General features: G+C 31.9%; 2 protein-coding genes across 2 annotated transcripts; one reads left to right on the forward strand and one right to left on the reverse strand.

The window, feature by feature from the left end:
• Positions 1 to 1,142: 1,142 nt before the first annotated feature.
• Positions 1,143 to 4,370, reverse strand: LOC119834943 (isocitrate dehydrogenase [NADP] cytoplasmic). The gene is made up of 2 exons (XM_038359498.1): positions 4,215 to 4,370; positions 1,143 to 2,538 (listed from the first exon to the last, which is right to left on the reverse strand). Exon 2 carries the CDS (start codon positions 2,529 to 2,531, stop codon positions 1,305 to 1,307), a length of 1,227 nt encoding a protein of 408 aa, XP_038215426.1. The 5' UTR covers positions 2,532 to 2,538; positions 4,215 to 4,370; the 3' UTR covers positions 1,143 to 1,304.
• Positions 4,371 to 4,949: 579 nt separating this feature from the next.
• Positions 4,950 to 14,531, forward strand: LOC119835199. Its single transcript, XM_038359897.1, has 9 exons — positions 4,950 to 5,332; positions 5,413 to 5,616; positions 5,934 to 6,002; positions 6,253 to 6,390; positions 6,701 to 6,895; positions 7,038 to 7,178; positions 7,469 to 8,191; positions 8,349 to 8,575; positions 9,804 to 14,531. Exons 1-9 carry the CDS (start codon positions 5,198 to 5,200, stop codon positions 10,408 to 10,410), a joined length of 2,439 nt encoding a protein of 812 aa, XP_038215825.1. The 5' UTR covers positions 4,950 to 5,197; the 3' UTR covers positions 10,411 to 14,531.
• The last annotated feature ends 33 nt before the right edge of the window (positions 14,532 to 14,564 follow it).

The following is a 14,564-nucleotide window of genomic DNA, read 5'->3' on the forward strand; positions in this document are numbered from 1 at the left end:
AACTATTTCCTATTTTTTTAACATATTAATTACCCGGTATTTAGTAAAATTATACTGCTATTCAGAATTCATTCTTGTTTACATAACTTTATCTTAGATTTTAATCATGACCTTTTATAAATCCTACATAAGTCACACCTAACTAACTCTAAATAAAATTAGGTTTGTTTTTATAAAGGAACGGAGACTTTTCTCAAGGACTAGCTGTGTCCCACGCTTTCACGTCACGTCGTACACTCGTACGTACATTAAATAGTATAGATATGGGTACGAAAAACATCCACGCTAAATCATTTTTTAGCTGATAGCTGAGCTCATATTTTTCAATGTTAAAGAGTTAAAGTTGCCGAAATTGACGATGTTACGTTTCACGCTGTAGGGGGTAATCTTTGAACCAGCTAAAGTTCGCTAAACTTCTTTTACCAAGAGAAAGCCACGTGACACAGGCTGTATTTTTTTTCGTTTTTAGCCGGGTCAATCCTGCCAGAGTCGTTACAAGCGGCAAACAGAATACAATTTAGTTAGGTAAATAGTTTAGTCACCAAAATTGTCAGCAATAATCCTATTCCTATTCTACTAATATTATAAATACGAAAGATTGTAAGGATGTGTGTGTGTTTGTTACTCTTTCACGCAAGACCTACTGAACCGAACGCAATGAAATTTGGTACTTATACAGCTGGACAACTGGAATAACATATAGGAAACTTTTTATCCCGATATTCCTACGGGATACGGACTTACGCGGATGAAACTGCGGGGCGCAGCTAGTTTTTGTCATATTTTAAATTTGTTCATTGCTCTAAGCTCTGAAGTAATTATAGGTGATGGCTCATACGTAGTGTCATCGTAAATTAATAAAAATGAATGTTTATATGGAAATTAATTTCATTCTTACTATTCGATCTGGTATATAAATAAACGAGTGTTTATACTTTAAACTTACTATTACGATAATTATGCAATAACTCGATTACAGTTGATAAGCTAGGTCACATAACAATCGTGCTATGACCTAGCCTTGCGATTAATTACGTGACAAAACGCCCTTATTTATCAGTTCATAAATAATATTGCTATTATTGATTAGCTCATTTGCTATTGTTATTTAACATGTCCTTACATAATATAAAACGAAAAAATTGAATGTTCATGAAATAAAAATACATTTATTTGTGACATAAAATCATTAGCAATAAATAAATGCGATAAAACAATATACCTTTAAATCCCATTAATTTGTGAGTACATTATAAATTCAATAAACACTAGATTATTTGATTTTAAATATTACTTTTGTACAGTCATTTCCCAAGCCTTTTTGATAAATTCTCAGCGAGTTTATCCATGAACTCGAATGTTTCGCAATAATCTGATCTCTTCACATTGTTCATACCCTTGATGCAAATTGCAAGATCCTTTGTCATAATACCGGATTCAATCGTATCAATACAAACGCTTTCAAGCGTTTCAGCGAAATTCTTTAATTCAGTATTGTTGTCCAACTTGGCGCGATGCAAGAGACCTCTCGTCCATGCGAAAATAGAAGCAATAGGATTGGTGGATGTCTCTTTGCCTTGTTGGTAGAAACGGTAATGTCTTGTTACAGTTCCGTGCGCGGCCTCGGCTTCTACTGTCTTGCCATCTGGGCAAATAAGAACAGAAGTCATCAGACCAAGGGAACCGTAACCTTGGGCAACGGAATCAGATTGTACATCACCATCATAATTTTTACAAGCCCAGACAAAACCACCCTCTGACTTCATAGCATAAGCAACCATGTCATCAATGAGCCTGTGCTCATACCAGATGCCAGCTGCTTCAAATTGCGATTTGTAATCTTTCTCGTAAATTTCCTGGAAAATATCCTTGAAACGACCATCATATTTTTTGAGAATAGTGTTCTTGGTGCTCAAATACAGTGGATATTTCCTGTCAAGAGCGTATTTGAATGAAGAGTGAGCGAAATCTACAATAGATTCATCTGTGTTGAACATTCCAAGAGCAACTCCAGGACCTTTGAAGTCATTAACAACATGTTTGATAGGTTCACCAGAAGGAGGTGTGAATATTAATTCCAATTTTCCTTCTCCTGGAACAACAAAGTCAGTAGCTTTGTACTGATCTGCGTGAGCATGACGCCCAATTATAATAGGCTTCTCCCAACCAGTCACAAGACGTGGGATATTTTTGCAAATAATAGCTTCTCTGAAGACTGTGCCACCAAGAATGTTACGGATTGTTCCATTGGGACTTTTCCACATTTTCTTCAACTTGAATTCCTCAACTCTTTTCTCATCTGGAGTGATGGTGGCGCATTTAATACCAACATTGTACTTTTTGATTGCATTAGCACAGTCAATGGTAACTTGATCTTCGGTTTGGTCACGGTATTCCATACCCAAATCATAAGTGTGTAACTCAATATCCAAAAATGGTAAAATGAGCTTGTCCTTTATCAAGTCCCATATAATTCTGGTCATTTCATCTCCAAGGACGTCAACAACGGGTCCTGCCTTTATTTTCGACATTTTAATTCTGAAATAATGTAAGAAATTATTTGTTAATAAGAGAACAAAAAATTAAGATATCAACAAAATAATATTCTAAACAACGCAAACAATTCAATAGTTTATAAAATGAACTGAATCTATCAAAACATATTAGGGATCCTTATTTTGTGAACTTAATGAAATTAATCTTTGGTTTGGAAAACTCACATTCAATGAATTACACATAAAATATCCATAGATATTAAACAATTGTTGAATATTGTAACCTTTTGCTAATTAAAAATAAATAAATTACTATTTTACCATAAATTATTAAATAAAATATGTTTATAAACATAAATATAAGCATCAATTATGGTATATATTCAATATATATCAATAAAAAAAATAAAATTCAATAAATTATATTTTTTCTAAACATAGTGGGTATTTGAGAATGTTGACCGATAAATTGACCACACATTGATAATTATCATGTAACCTTGACTACATTATCATTCCATTTACACATAAAATATTTATCTTCAAATTATCTTGTTCAATAGGTTCTCAGTATATTACAAAACTGTGAGTTATTATGCATATAGAAAACATATTTTTCAGTTAATTATATGAATAATTTGTTTTGAATGAATTTTCACATAATACATGTAACTAAGTATATTAGGCCTAACATGAACCACTCCTTTACTTATAGTTACTTTCGTTACATTTTCCTTCATTACACATGTTTTAAATAGAGGCTTATGTAAGACCAACTATTCGACCTGGCTTCATCCAGGATAACACAGGAAAAAAATACAATATATAGATTATATTAACTTATTAATATTATCCCCTGCTGATTAAAGAATTTAAACCTAAACATTTTCTCTATAAAGTACATTCTCCAATAAAGATACGACAAATACCTGCAAAACTTAAAATTTATTTGAGTATTACCTATTTTTAGATAACTTTATCGTTTTATCTTAATGTGACAATTGATAACAATGCTTTATATTTCTAGATAGTAAGTGACAAAAGTGTGATTATAGGTAAAATTGCATTACTATGACTCTAATTTGAAACTCAAAATTTATTTGAGTATTACCTATTTTCAGACAACTTTATCGTTTTATCTTAATGTGACAATTGATAACAATGCTTTATATTTCTAGATAATAAGTGACAAAAGTGTGATTATAGGTAAAAATGCATTACTATGACTCTAATTTGAAATCACACAACACTTGTTGATATGAACTTCTGAAAAAACCATTAATTCAATTTTAATAAAAATTAGGTATTCTTTTGTAATAATTAAATTATTTAAATAAAGTAATGTATTGAATACTTTACTAGAAACCTTGGAACTATATTCAAAACAAGTTTTTTGGGTACAAAGTTCAAAAGTTAGACATTAGCATTATTCAGTCTTTTCAAGGAATCGTTACTTTGAAAACATATTATTAAAATGGTAACTGTTAAAATTACCTACTCTGATTACATAGACTTAGAAAGATTCTTCAAAAATATATTACTACTCCATGTTTCAATGAAAAATACGACGACCGTAAATGTACATTTAAATTACACCTGATACTACCGAGCCATAATTATAATTTTTTAGACGCTAAATATAGACGCTTCTAATACTGTCATATATTTTGAATAAATAAATCGGCAAAATTACTTAGAATAAACCTTATATGTACTTACATTTTCCAACTTTAAATTATGCAGGTGTTAAACGTCCAATAGATAAAAAGTCCACGTCCACAATGTGTACACACCCGTCGCACAGCGCACAGTTAACACGGAATAGAAAATTGAAAATTGTACTTACGATATTTACGAATTTAGAACTATTGTAAAGAAACGTCAGACATTAAGCTATGTGCGCACAGATCTATTAAGTGTGGACTACACAGTTCACTACTGATCGGTACGGTCTACAAATAAGATAGATTATCATTTATTGAAATGAAACACATTTTGTCATGCAAAGTAAATTTTGAATCTTTCTAAAATTCTTCGATCTATTCTTACCTAATTCACGCTTCAAGTCGCCGCCGTGTAAAAATAAGAACAAATTATATGTTTGTGAAACCCACATGTCAAATATCGGTAAAACGTAAGATGTAATTTGTTTAATCAATATTGACTTGTATTGTTCCTCTCTCTCCCGGAGCGGATATATTGGCGGAGTCCCTAATTATTCGGTTGAGCCATTAATTAAGAGGAAGACTAGTATTTACAGAAGTTTTGATGATTTTTCTTCAGTCTTACATATAAGTATATACAGTAAAAATAAACTTAAAAAAAACATAGGTACATAGTACATATAAATATTATGCTAGACTGAATAAGTGGAAAAAGTTCTTTCAGGGTTGACTACTACGGAGTAACTAGTTCTTAAATCTGCTGTCAAATAATTAACCCCAAAACCAAAAGGCACACGTTCAGAGCTTTAAAGTTTGCCGTCGGTGCCAATGTGTACTTGGTTTGTAAAAAAAATGAAATGAAATTATATGTTATTCGATTATATACCTACACAAAAATCTGAATTCAGAATTGGAAATGGATAACACAAAATGTAGAATATTCTATCATTGTTTACTTCTTTTCACTTAATTGGTTTATGAACACCATTAACATGATCTGCAAACAGGACTAATTATTGTGTTCAACAACATTTCAAAATGGTGATACAGCGAAGTGTAAATGTGAATGAATCGACTGCTACAAATTCTAATTTGGAACCGAATCCAAATTCTTCTTGGAGTGTCCAAGGACCTAAGACTTTAAGTATACGTATGACTGGCAATATGCAGGCGGTTAGTATCATAAACGAATATATTCATTGTGATTATAACTTTAGTGGTCGTTCCTTACAAATTGGAATTGTGTATTTCAGAAACCGCCAATCACACGGCAAATAGCCATAAACACTTTAGCAGCTATGCATCGTCGATTCAGTCTTCCCGGACCAGTGCAACCCCATTCCAGACCAATTGCCGAATTCCGTGCAAGTGCAAATAAATCACTTGATATATTGAGACAAACCATACAGTCATCGGTAACTCGGGAAATAGATCAAGTCATAAAAAAATATTTGGAGGTAAGATCAAATAAACATCGATTAGATAGAACTAGCATAAAGTACTACTACTAGTTTTAGTTATTGTTAATATTTATTTAAATTTGGCTGGTTTAGAGACACGGTAAGCATCAATGCTGACAAGCGAAACATTTGAACCTCTGCATCACACACCATGCTTTTGAAATGCTTCCTATAAATGTACTGTGTCCTTTATATAATATATATTTAAGTTTCAGATTATTGAAATCTTAATGTTTAAAAGATACTCTATAAAAATCTATAAAAAAATTATTATAATTTTTTAATTTAATTATAGGAAACTTTTTGTATTTCAGAAATTCTTTGTCCCTGCAGTGAATAATATCAGATTGAATTTAGGTGATGAATCAGTTAGTGAAGATCAGGTATAAATTTTTTAATTTTTTTCATGTACACTAATATTATAAAGAGAAAGAACTTGATTTTTTTTGTGTGTTTTTTTGTTTGTTATGGACAAATTCAAAAACTACTGGACTGATTTTAAAAATTCTTTCACCATTAGAAAGCTGCAACTTCGCTGAGTGACATAGCCTTTATACAGCAACTGAAGTTGGGGCAAATTGCTGGTTAATTATAAAAAAACAAGGTATTGTTAATATTTTTTTATCGTTATAGGTAAGAGCTGTTTGCAGAGCTATGCTGGATGCCACACGTTTACTATATACCACCCCACCTCGAACATTTCAGACTTCACAAGAAACAATTGATGACACAAGCCAAAATATTGAAAACAAATTAAGTAAATATACAAGTGTAAGTATGGTATTAAAAAAATGTAATGATTGCCTTAACTACATTTCCTAAAATAAATCAAATAATAAAAAAATTAACTGCAGTTCTCACACACACTGCTCTACATGTAAATAATATATAAAACAAAATAGTTAATGATGAGTATGAAAAATGACACACTTTATTTGGTATAAAAGTAAATAGTCAATATTTGGTATAAAAGTTTGATCTATCTATTAATTTCAATAATCATGAATTGGTATAGGTCTTTCAGTAAAACTTATAACTGTTCTACTGTGGTGGTTGCAATAATTATTTTTTTTAATTTTAGAGCACTTCACAAAATAAACGAAAGGATATTGACCTTGAACTGGATTTAAAAGCTAAAAAAATAAAACAAGAGGAGGGTAGTGATAGTGGTCGTTCTTCACCAATTATGTCTCCTGCAATTAGAGATCCAGACAAATGGAATCCAGCTAGGCTTACCCAGGATACTCTTTTTATAATGGGGTCACATGCACATAAGGTATGCATATAATATAAAAAGATATTAGCTTATGCACTAATAACGTAAAAATGTGTGGAATATCATGTAAACTAAGTAAATGGTTTGTCAACCACTCATGTGTTTTTTAATAATTTAAAAAAATCCTATTACTTGGTTGCAGGTACTTGGGCTTGGCAACTCTCGTGGTCGCTTGTATACTAGACACGCTGGGCTATTGAGATATCCAGCTGATAGTGCTGACAAAGAATGGATTGCCAGCCATAATCTTGTCAATGCAGTTGGTGGTAAAACTTATATCATGGTAAGTCTATGGAAAATCCTTTACATAAAAAAATTATTAGACAACTGTGTTTTAAAATATATCTGTACACCTACTATACATAAGTATCTGTGTAGCTACTTCATAGAGTATGTGTACCTATATGTAAAAAGTGTAAAGTTTCACTGCTTACTTAATTTATACTCATTACACATGATTGTCTTTAATCCTCATTGTCCATAGTGGATAATGTAAAAATCGTAAAGTAATATTTTTGGGAACAGTTACATGTAAAGCCACAACTCTTTATTAAAGTATGCACTTTATTTAAGGTTTTAGAAGATATAGAAGAGCTCGCTACTAGTGATGCATATAAACATAACTCATTGCCTCTACTTGGAGAATTAACTGGGTTCAGAGTTCCACCTTTTATGCTGAGGAAGATAAAGGCATATGTCCTAAAAAGAGCTATGAGTGGGGATTTAAGTAATGCTGATAGTCCACAACCCTCCACCAGCAATAATCAAGAGGATAAGTTTAAAATAGAAGATATAAAAATAGAGGCTCATGATGATTTTGACTCTGCTAATTTTAATGCTAGTCAGTATATGAATAATTCAGATGGTGCAGGAGTATCCCATGCTAATGATTTTGCTGATATAAAAGTTGAGGATATTGATGATATTAAAGTAGATTCAATCAAAATGGAGGATTTAGATGATATGAAAGTTGATGGAATCAAAGTAGAAGATTTAGAAGCGAATGGAATTAAAGTTGAAAACATTGATGATATTAATGTAGATGCAATAAAAGTTGAAGATATTAAATTAGAAAATGATGATGCATTTGATATGTGCAAACAATCGGATAATGATGAAAACAGTCTAGTGGATGGTTTGTTAGAGGCAGATATCGAGTTTCTTAGTCGTAATTTAGGCAATATCGAGAGTGATGCCGATGCCAGAAAAACTATTGAGAATCTAACTGGAGCTAATCCTGACACTATAACTTTGGTTGGCGATGAATTTGATCTTGGAAGCACACTCAATACCAATGTAAGTTTTTATTAAATTTATTAATTATTTCAGTAGTTATGATTAATATAGGTTTGAGTTTATTTTGTAATCTATACTATGTACATGTTTTTACTAAAGATCTCTTATAATATTTATATGCAAATAATAGACATTTCTTCACACACTACTCTAACAGTTTTCAGGCGGGCAGAACACAAAATGCATTACAGTGGCGTCAACTACAAGCGGCATGATACACAGCGTGCCCGTGGCCCACATATCGGCGCCGCGCATAACGGGCAGCACCGTCCACTACTACACCAGTTCCGGTATACAGGGTGCTCAGAGAACGGTGCATCATCTGCCACAGGCCACCGTCACCATACAGAGCATACCCGGCTCCACTTCGCAGATGATAAGGGGGTTAGTGTGCATACTTACATGTCTTGCCAAATCCTAAGGACCAATTTTCTGTTTGAATATTATTAGGTGCACTGTGTGTGATACACAGCGTGCCGGTGGGTATTAAATCAGCGCCGCATAAAACGGTCAGCCAATGTCATAATAAAGAACATAGAGGGCCTGAAAAATAGGTGAAAACTAAATTCGCACTTATAATATACTGCACGTAAGTTGGGGGTAATTTGAATAGTTAGATTTTCAATTTAATTGCATGTTATTTACATCACCACTTCTTTTTATTTATTTATGGGAGATCTAACAGAAACAACTATAACTACTCAAAACGTTGGAACATGTGATATCTGCCAAATAGTATGTGACCAGTGTAGTGAATTATTTGAAATTAATTTCTGCTTAAGAAACTTACTTTGACTCTAATATCTACTAAGTCAATGTAGTTAATGTAAACTTAAACAAATATTATATTAAATGAAAATATCTAATCACAAAGGACTCTTACGTCCAAGACCTTGAAAATTTCCCAAGTAAACAAACACTACACACGACTGTGCCTACTTTGTGTTGATTTATAAAATTACTTAACTGACTGTTTGTCTTAAATATAGCTTAGGTCCTAACGGGACAGTGAGTGGGTATTTTTTGTTATATCTTTAGAATGGAATGTTCGATTACATGCTTCTATTTGGATGATGGATTACATTAATCATTCAAAAATAAATAAACAGGAATTTAAATAGTCTCTAGAATTATAATGGAATTAATAAAAAGGTGTTGATACTATGGTCTGATTCATATCGACATTTCTGTCCACTTTTAGAAAATTAACATTATTTTATTAAAAGTAGAGTCTCCCAAAGTATTTTGTTGATGTTAATAATATGTTCCAATAGGTAGATACGAAAATACCACAATAAATGATTTCATTTGATTGAAATTAGTCCTATAAAATATCCTCTTTATAACATCTGTGTACGATTGAGATGTAATATTATGATAAAATACTGGTTTTACATGGACTTGGCCATGAGACTTGGTATCTTTAAACTTTTTCAGTACTCTGAAAAAAAGGATGTGTTAGTACAACTTACTCATAAAATAAAAAAAAAGCTGGTGTTTATTTAAAACACAATACAACTACGCATTAAAACACTTTTGAAATGTACAACCTATAATCCTTGTAACTATGATAAAGTTTTATACAGAATAACTAATAAAAGTCCTTTTCCAGCATACCGTACAACGCAAAGTCCGGCACCATCAGCACAGTGATGTCACAAGGAACAGCCAACACGATCATCGGCTTCGGTACTCGGACCTCTAACGCGACTATAATAAGTACCCCCACCCAATACGTGAACGTCACCTCCAAATCATTCCCAACTGGTAACATCCTCCATAACGCGATTATGTCCAAAAATATAGTCAACAACACGACCCCAGGCATTTCCTTCAATGTAACCACCGTTCAACCACCAACCACCGTGGCTAACAATAAATGCGACTTCGATACAATTTCAACGACTAAAGACATGATAGATAACGCGTGTAACTCTTCGGTAATGTTGAAGAAAGTATTGACACTGGGCAGTACGGGTTCTGCCAAATCATTTATCATGCACAATACCCAAAAGGTGTTGTCCACCGGCTTTGCTACCGGTTCCACGCCCCCCCCAAATGTTACCATTGTCAGTTCCGGCTCGAGTGGTATGTTGAACAGTGGTATGGGCAATTCGAACATTGTCTGCCCGGCTTCGGGCAATCTGAGCGCTACGCACGCAACATTATCCGCTCTGTTGGCGACCAGCGCTGAGAGTAACCAGGCAAGTAAGAATTAATCATAATAATTTACGGCTGATTTACTTTAAACACTACAGGAACGATATTTTTAGAGTTATTTGAATTTTCTCACACACACTGATCTATATTTTTTGAAAATAGAACGTGATTTCTGATTGTATTTATTAGCATATAAAAACGTTTCATGTTATTTTTTTATATTTGTTTTCATACAGAAATGTATGCTTTGATATTTGGGATTTGATAAAGGTGTGACATTTTGAATACTACATTTCGTTATAACATTGTAATGTATGAATTCGTAAACAATTCCCTTAAATTGTCGTTTATCTTGTGATCGTCAGACATTGATAGTTTAAGATCACTTTCGACTTAATTCTAATTGACGTATTTAAGATTCATCCCAATCATTACTTCAATGTTGGGGCTTTTGAATGATGTTTTTTGTTGTTTGCACATTCAATGTTGAAATCGATTATTGTATCGGAAAAAATAAGACTATTATTATAAGTACGAAGAGTATTATCTACCTCGTTACGTTACCTGACTGTTTTATGATTTTGTTAAGATAGTCGTTATATTTATACAAATTAGCATATTGTCTGAGTTTAAGCGTGTTTTGAAATAGTTGAAAAGAAATGAAGATAATATAATTGTTCTTATTTCAAAAGCAATTGCATCTATAAGTTAATTTGGTAGAATTAAGAGCATATACTATGTATATATATTATTTAATTTCTTTCAATTTGATGCGTAATTGAATGTTAAACCAAACTTCGCTCTAGAATGTGTGTCGATGTGAATTTATTGTGGTATTTTAGGGTATGAACATCATTATAGCTGTGGAATTTAACTTACTACTTTACAAGCAGTTTAGATCTGATAATCTCTATCTTACCAAATAATAACTGTAAGTAGTTAGGTATTTCATGTGTAGGATAACAACCCATAGTTTATAGCTTAAACATCATTGGCTGATGATGATATCAGCCCATTCTTGTTGCCACTGCAGGGGCACCGCTTCCTAAGCGTTTAGATTATAATTCTTTAAGGCTAAGTGCGTGTAGGCAGATGTCGCATATCGTCGAACTTTTTGATTCTTGGACATGCCTTTTTTTTTTTTTATAGTGGGGAAATCTTGCATAGATACCCACGGCCCCCGGGGAAGAGGTCGGTTTCTTCGCGATGTTTTCCTTTGTTGTTTCGAGCAGTGGTGATGTGGATGATGCGTAGATAACTTGAAAAAACAAATTATGTATTTCCTGCACGCTTGTCTGAAATCTAGAGACTGATCTCTAGTTCTCTAGATCTTTCTTTTCGATTTAAGTCCGAGGTCCTTGCCACTAAATAACAATAATTTTATATACGTAAGATAATATATATTTATTTATTTATTATATATTACTGTAGAATCTCGTTAATTGGTAAATCTTATCAATAAATCCTACGATTTTTCGAAGTAATGCATTTAGTTACAAAGTGGTGACAAGACCTCTTCAGGAGTTTCTGTCTTTTTAAACGAGATTTTTTTATTTAAGTAAGAACTTCGGACAATTCAACATTAAGTAAAATAAGTAAATAGTACCCTTTTTTGCGTCTTTCGTAGGAATATGTTCAATTTATTCGAGGAACATCAATCCTGCATTCTAAAATTTTTCGAATTGTCAATAAACAATAAAACATATTCTTTCTAGCATAACCATAGTCTGTAACATAAGGTCTGCTTTAGGAAGATAAGGCCACATAGAGCGGAGTCTGAAAATATGACCCGATGTTTTCATATTGATTTATAATTATTATTTAATTATAATTAATAATTGTTGTTATTGATTTTGTTTGTATTGAGAAAGTGTTCGCTTAGCTTTAATATCTTGACTGATGGAAAACATGTATTTTGTTATTTCGTATTTTTGTGTGATCAAGGCTGTGCTTTATATGTTAAGAAAATCCTATACACGTTTATTTATATTTTTTGTTGTGTTGAGTTTGTTGTTTTATAGTGTTTTTTTTTGTATTTTAATTCGTGAGCTGTGTTAACGGTACACTTGTTAGGCTTGCTGATTATAGCTTATTAATTAATCTCGCATTTATTGATCTCGCTTTTATTATTTCTTTACTATGCAGTTATTTTGGCTGTATGTTTTGTTTTAGGTAATAAAAATAGAAAGATTAAAAATAGTTCCCAATATATTAATAAGTAATAATATTTTGAGAGGATTCGGTTGTCTCGCAACTTAATTTTGTGCATTGGTTAACATGACGTAGAACAAATGCTTTGTAATAAGCCTCTCTTGTCGTTACCTACTTTTTATTATTTAGCACTAGCTGCACCCCGCTGTTTCATACGCGGAAGCCCGTATCCCGTAAGTATATCGGGATAAAGAGTTGTCTATAATATGTTATTCCAATTGTCCAGCTGTCTACGTACCAAATTTCATTTTGTAGTTACCCTTTAATTCGAAAGAAGTCCTTTAAAACCGACTTTACAAAAGGAGAGGTTATTAAGTCGACCGTATTGTTTTGTGTGTTTGTTACCTCTCGTCTTATCACTGGTTGAACCAATTGTTATGATTCTTTTTTTATTTTTTAAGCTGGTGCCTCCCATGTGAATGTATTATGACGATGTTAAATTTAGTCTAGACCTGACAGTTTAACAGCTGTTTCGCTTTTTGTGAAAACAATTATATTTATTTAGCTGGGAACTTGAGTTTCAAGGGTTATAGATGAAGACTTACTATTTGGATTTATTTTTATGTTGCATTCACTCTCCAAGAAGCTTATTGCCTTGCTTTCTGCCGCATAAGAATTATTTCATATTTCATGTCATATTCTATTTTATATATTCATTCGATGAACTAACCACGTTACTTACTTTATATGAGGTCAGAAGGAAAATCATGTTAAAATACAGGACCTCAACATAATAAATAAATTCGAATACATTCGTTGTTTGATGCTATGACTAACAAGTAATTATTTCTTATCGATTAACACGCTATTCTACATATTTTCGTTAACGCGAGTTATTTTTGCCAAGAATATTAAGCTTTCAAGAGCTCCGAATGAATGTATCTGTATTCGTTGGGAAATTGATATTTTTCGGTATAATAGTACTCTTTTTAGTGCATCTAAATATTTATAGGTAGTAGCAACGTATTATAAAGTAGATCGACGTGCGTATGAGGCTAAATAATGCTTGTTCAAAGCATGCTTTAAAAATTAGCTTTAAGCTTTTGTGCAATGAATGCTTTACAGATATAGAGTAAACCACCTGCAATTCATGTTTGGCAATCGCTTTATGTTTTATTTATATATTGTTTATTTTTATATTTTCTTTAATTATTCGGTTTTCATTATCATTTAATTAACTATTTAAGCTAGGCTTTTTGTATATTTTTATGCGTATCAATAGTACGTTTAATATTATTCATATCATGTGCCAAAGTATTGATAAGCTATGTAATTCATTTTACAGTTTTTTTATTACTGTATTTTAGATAGGTACTACAATAGTTAACTCTTGTATCAACAGATTTTCGTATTATATTTTTCTACCGCATTTACAACTGAGTGACTGTTATTAGAAAGTATTACAAATATGATGTTTCTTTGCAGTTTTCATAACGATATAAGTAAAACGGAATTTTAATTAAATCTAGATTATAATATGTAATTAAAGTTTGAATTATGGCTGTGTGAATTTAAGCAGAATTAAAACTATACGTAGGTTATTATGAAACTTTTATCCTCAATGTGGTCTACCTACGTACGTTTAAATGATCTCTGTGACTTCATTGATAGTAGTTTAAGATTGAAATTCATGTAATATTGATGTTGTGAAAAATCGCTTAAAGTTTTGAGTGTACTACAAAAAAGTATTGTAATTTGTAGTGGGTTTAGTGTAGGAAAACATGTGTTTTTTCTTAACTATAAACTGTGAGCTCGTAATAAGAAAATTAAATAGAAAATCTCAAAAAATGTTGTAATCAATGTTTGTCAGATTATCGATTTTTAACATTATTCCTATTCAATTTTAAAACATCTTATAATATAAATCCGCCTTTTTCATTCCACGCTTTTTAGTTTTTTTTTTAAATCGCGTGCTATTTGTTATTCTTATGTAACTTTGTAGATATTAAACGATGACTTACTAAGCAACGTCATGTATGATTTTATTTATCACATTTATTGT

The sequence above is a fragment of the Zerene cesonia genome, chromosome 20 (genome assembly GCF_012273895.1).
Source record: "Zerene cesonia ecotype Mississippi chromosome 20, Zerene_cesonia_1.1, whole genome shotgun sequence".
Classification (NCBI taxonomy): domain Eukaryota; kingdom Metazoa; phylum Arthropoda; class Insecta; order Lepidoptera; family Pieridae; genus Zerene; species Zerene cesonia.

Bases quoted from the DNA above. Each gene is read 5' to 3' on its own strand.
- LOC119834943 (XM_038359498.1), bottom strand. From the start codon at position 2,531: ATGTCGAAAATAAAGGCAGGACCCGTTGTTGACGTCCTTGGAGATGAA.
- LOC119835199 (XM_038359897.1), top strand. From the start codon at position 5,198: ATGGTGATACAGCGAAGTGTAAATGTGAATGAATCGACTGCTACAAAT. The intron at 6,003-6,252 runs GTATAAATTTTT...TTATCGTTATAG, and splicing joins AATCAGTTAGTGAAGATCAG to GTAAGAGCTGTTTGCAGAGC. The intron at 6,391-6,700 runs GTAAGTATGGTA...TTTTAATTTTAG, and splicing joins AATTAAGTAAATATACAAGT to AGCACTTCACAAAATAAACG.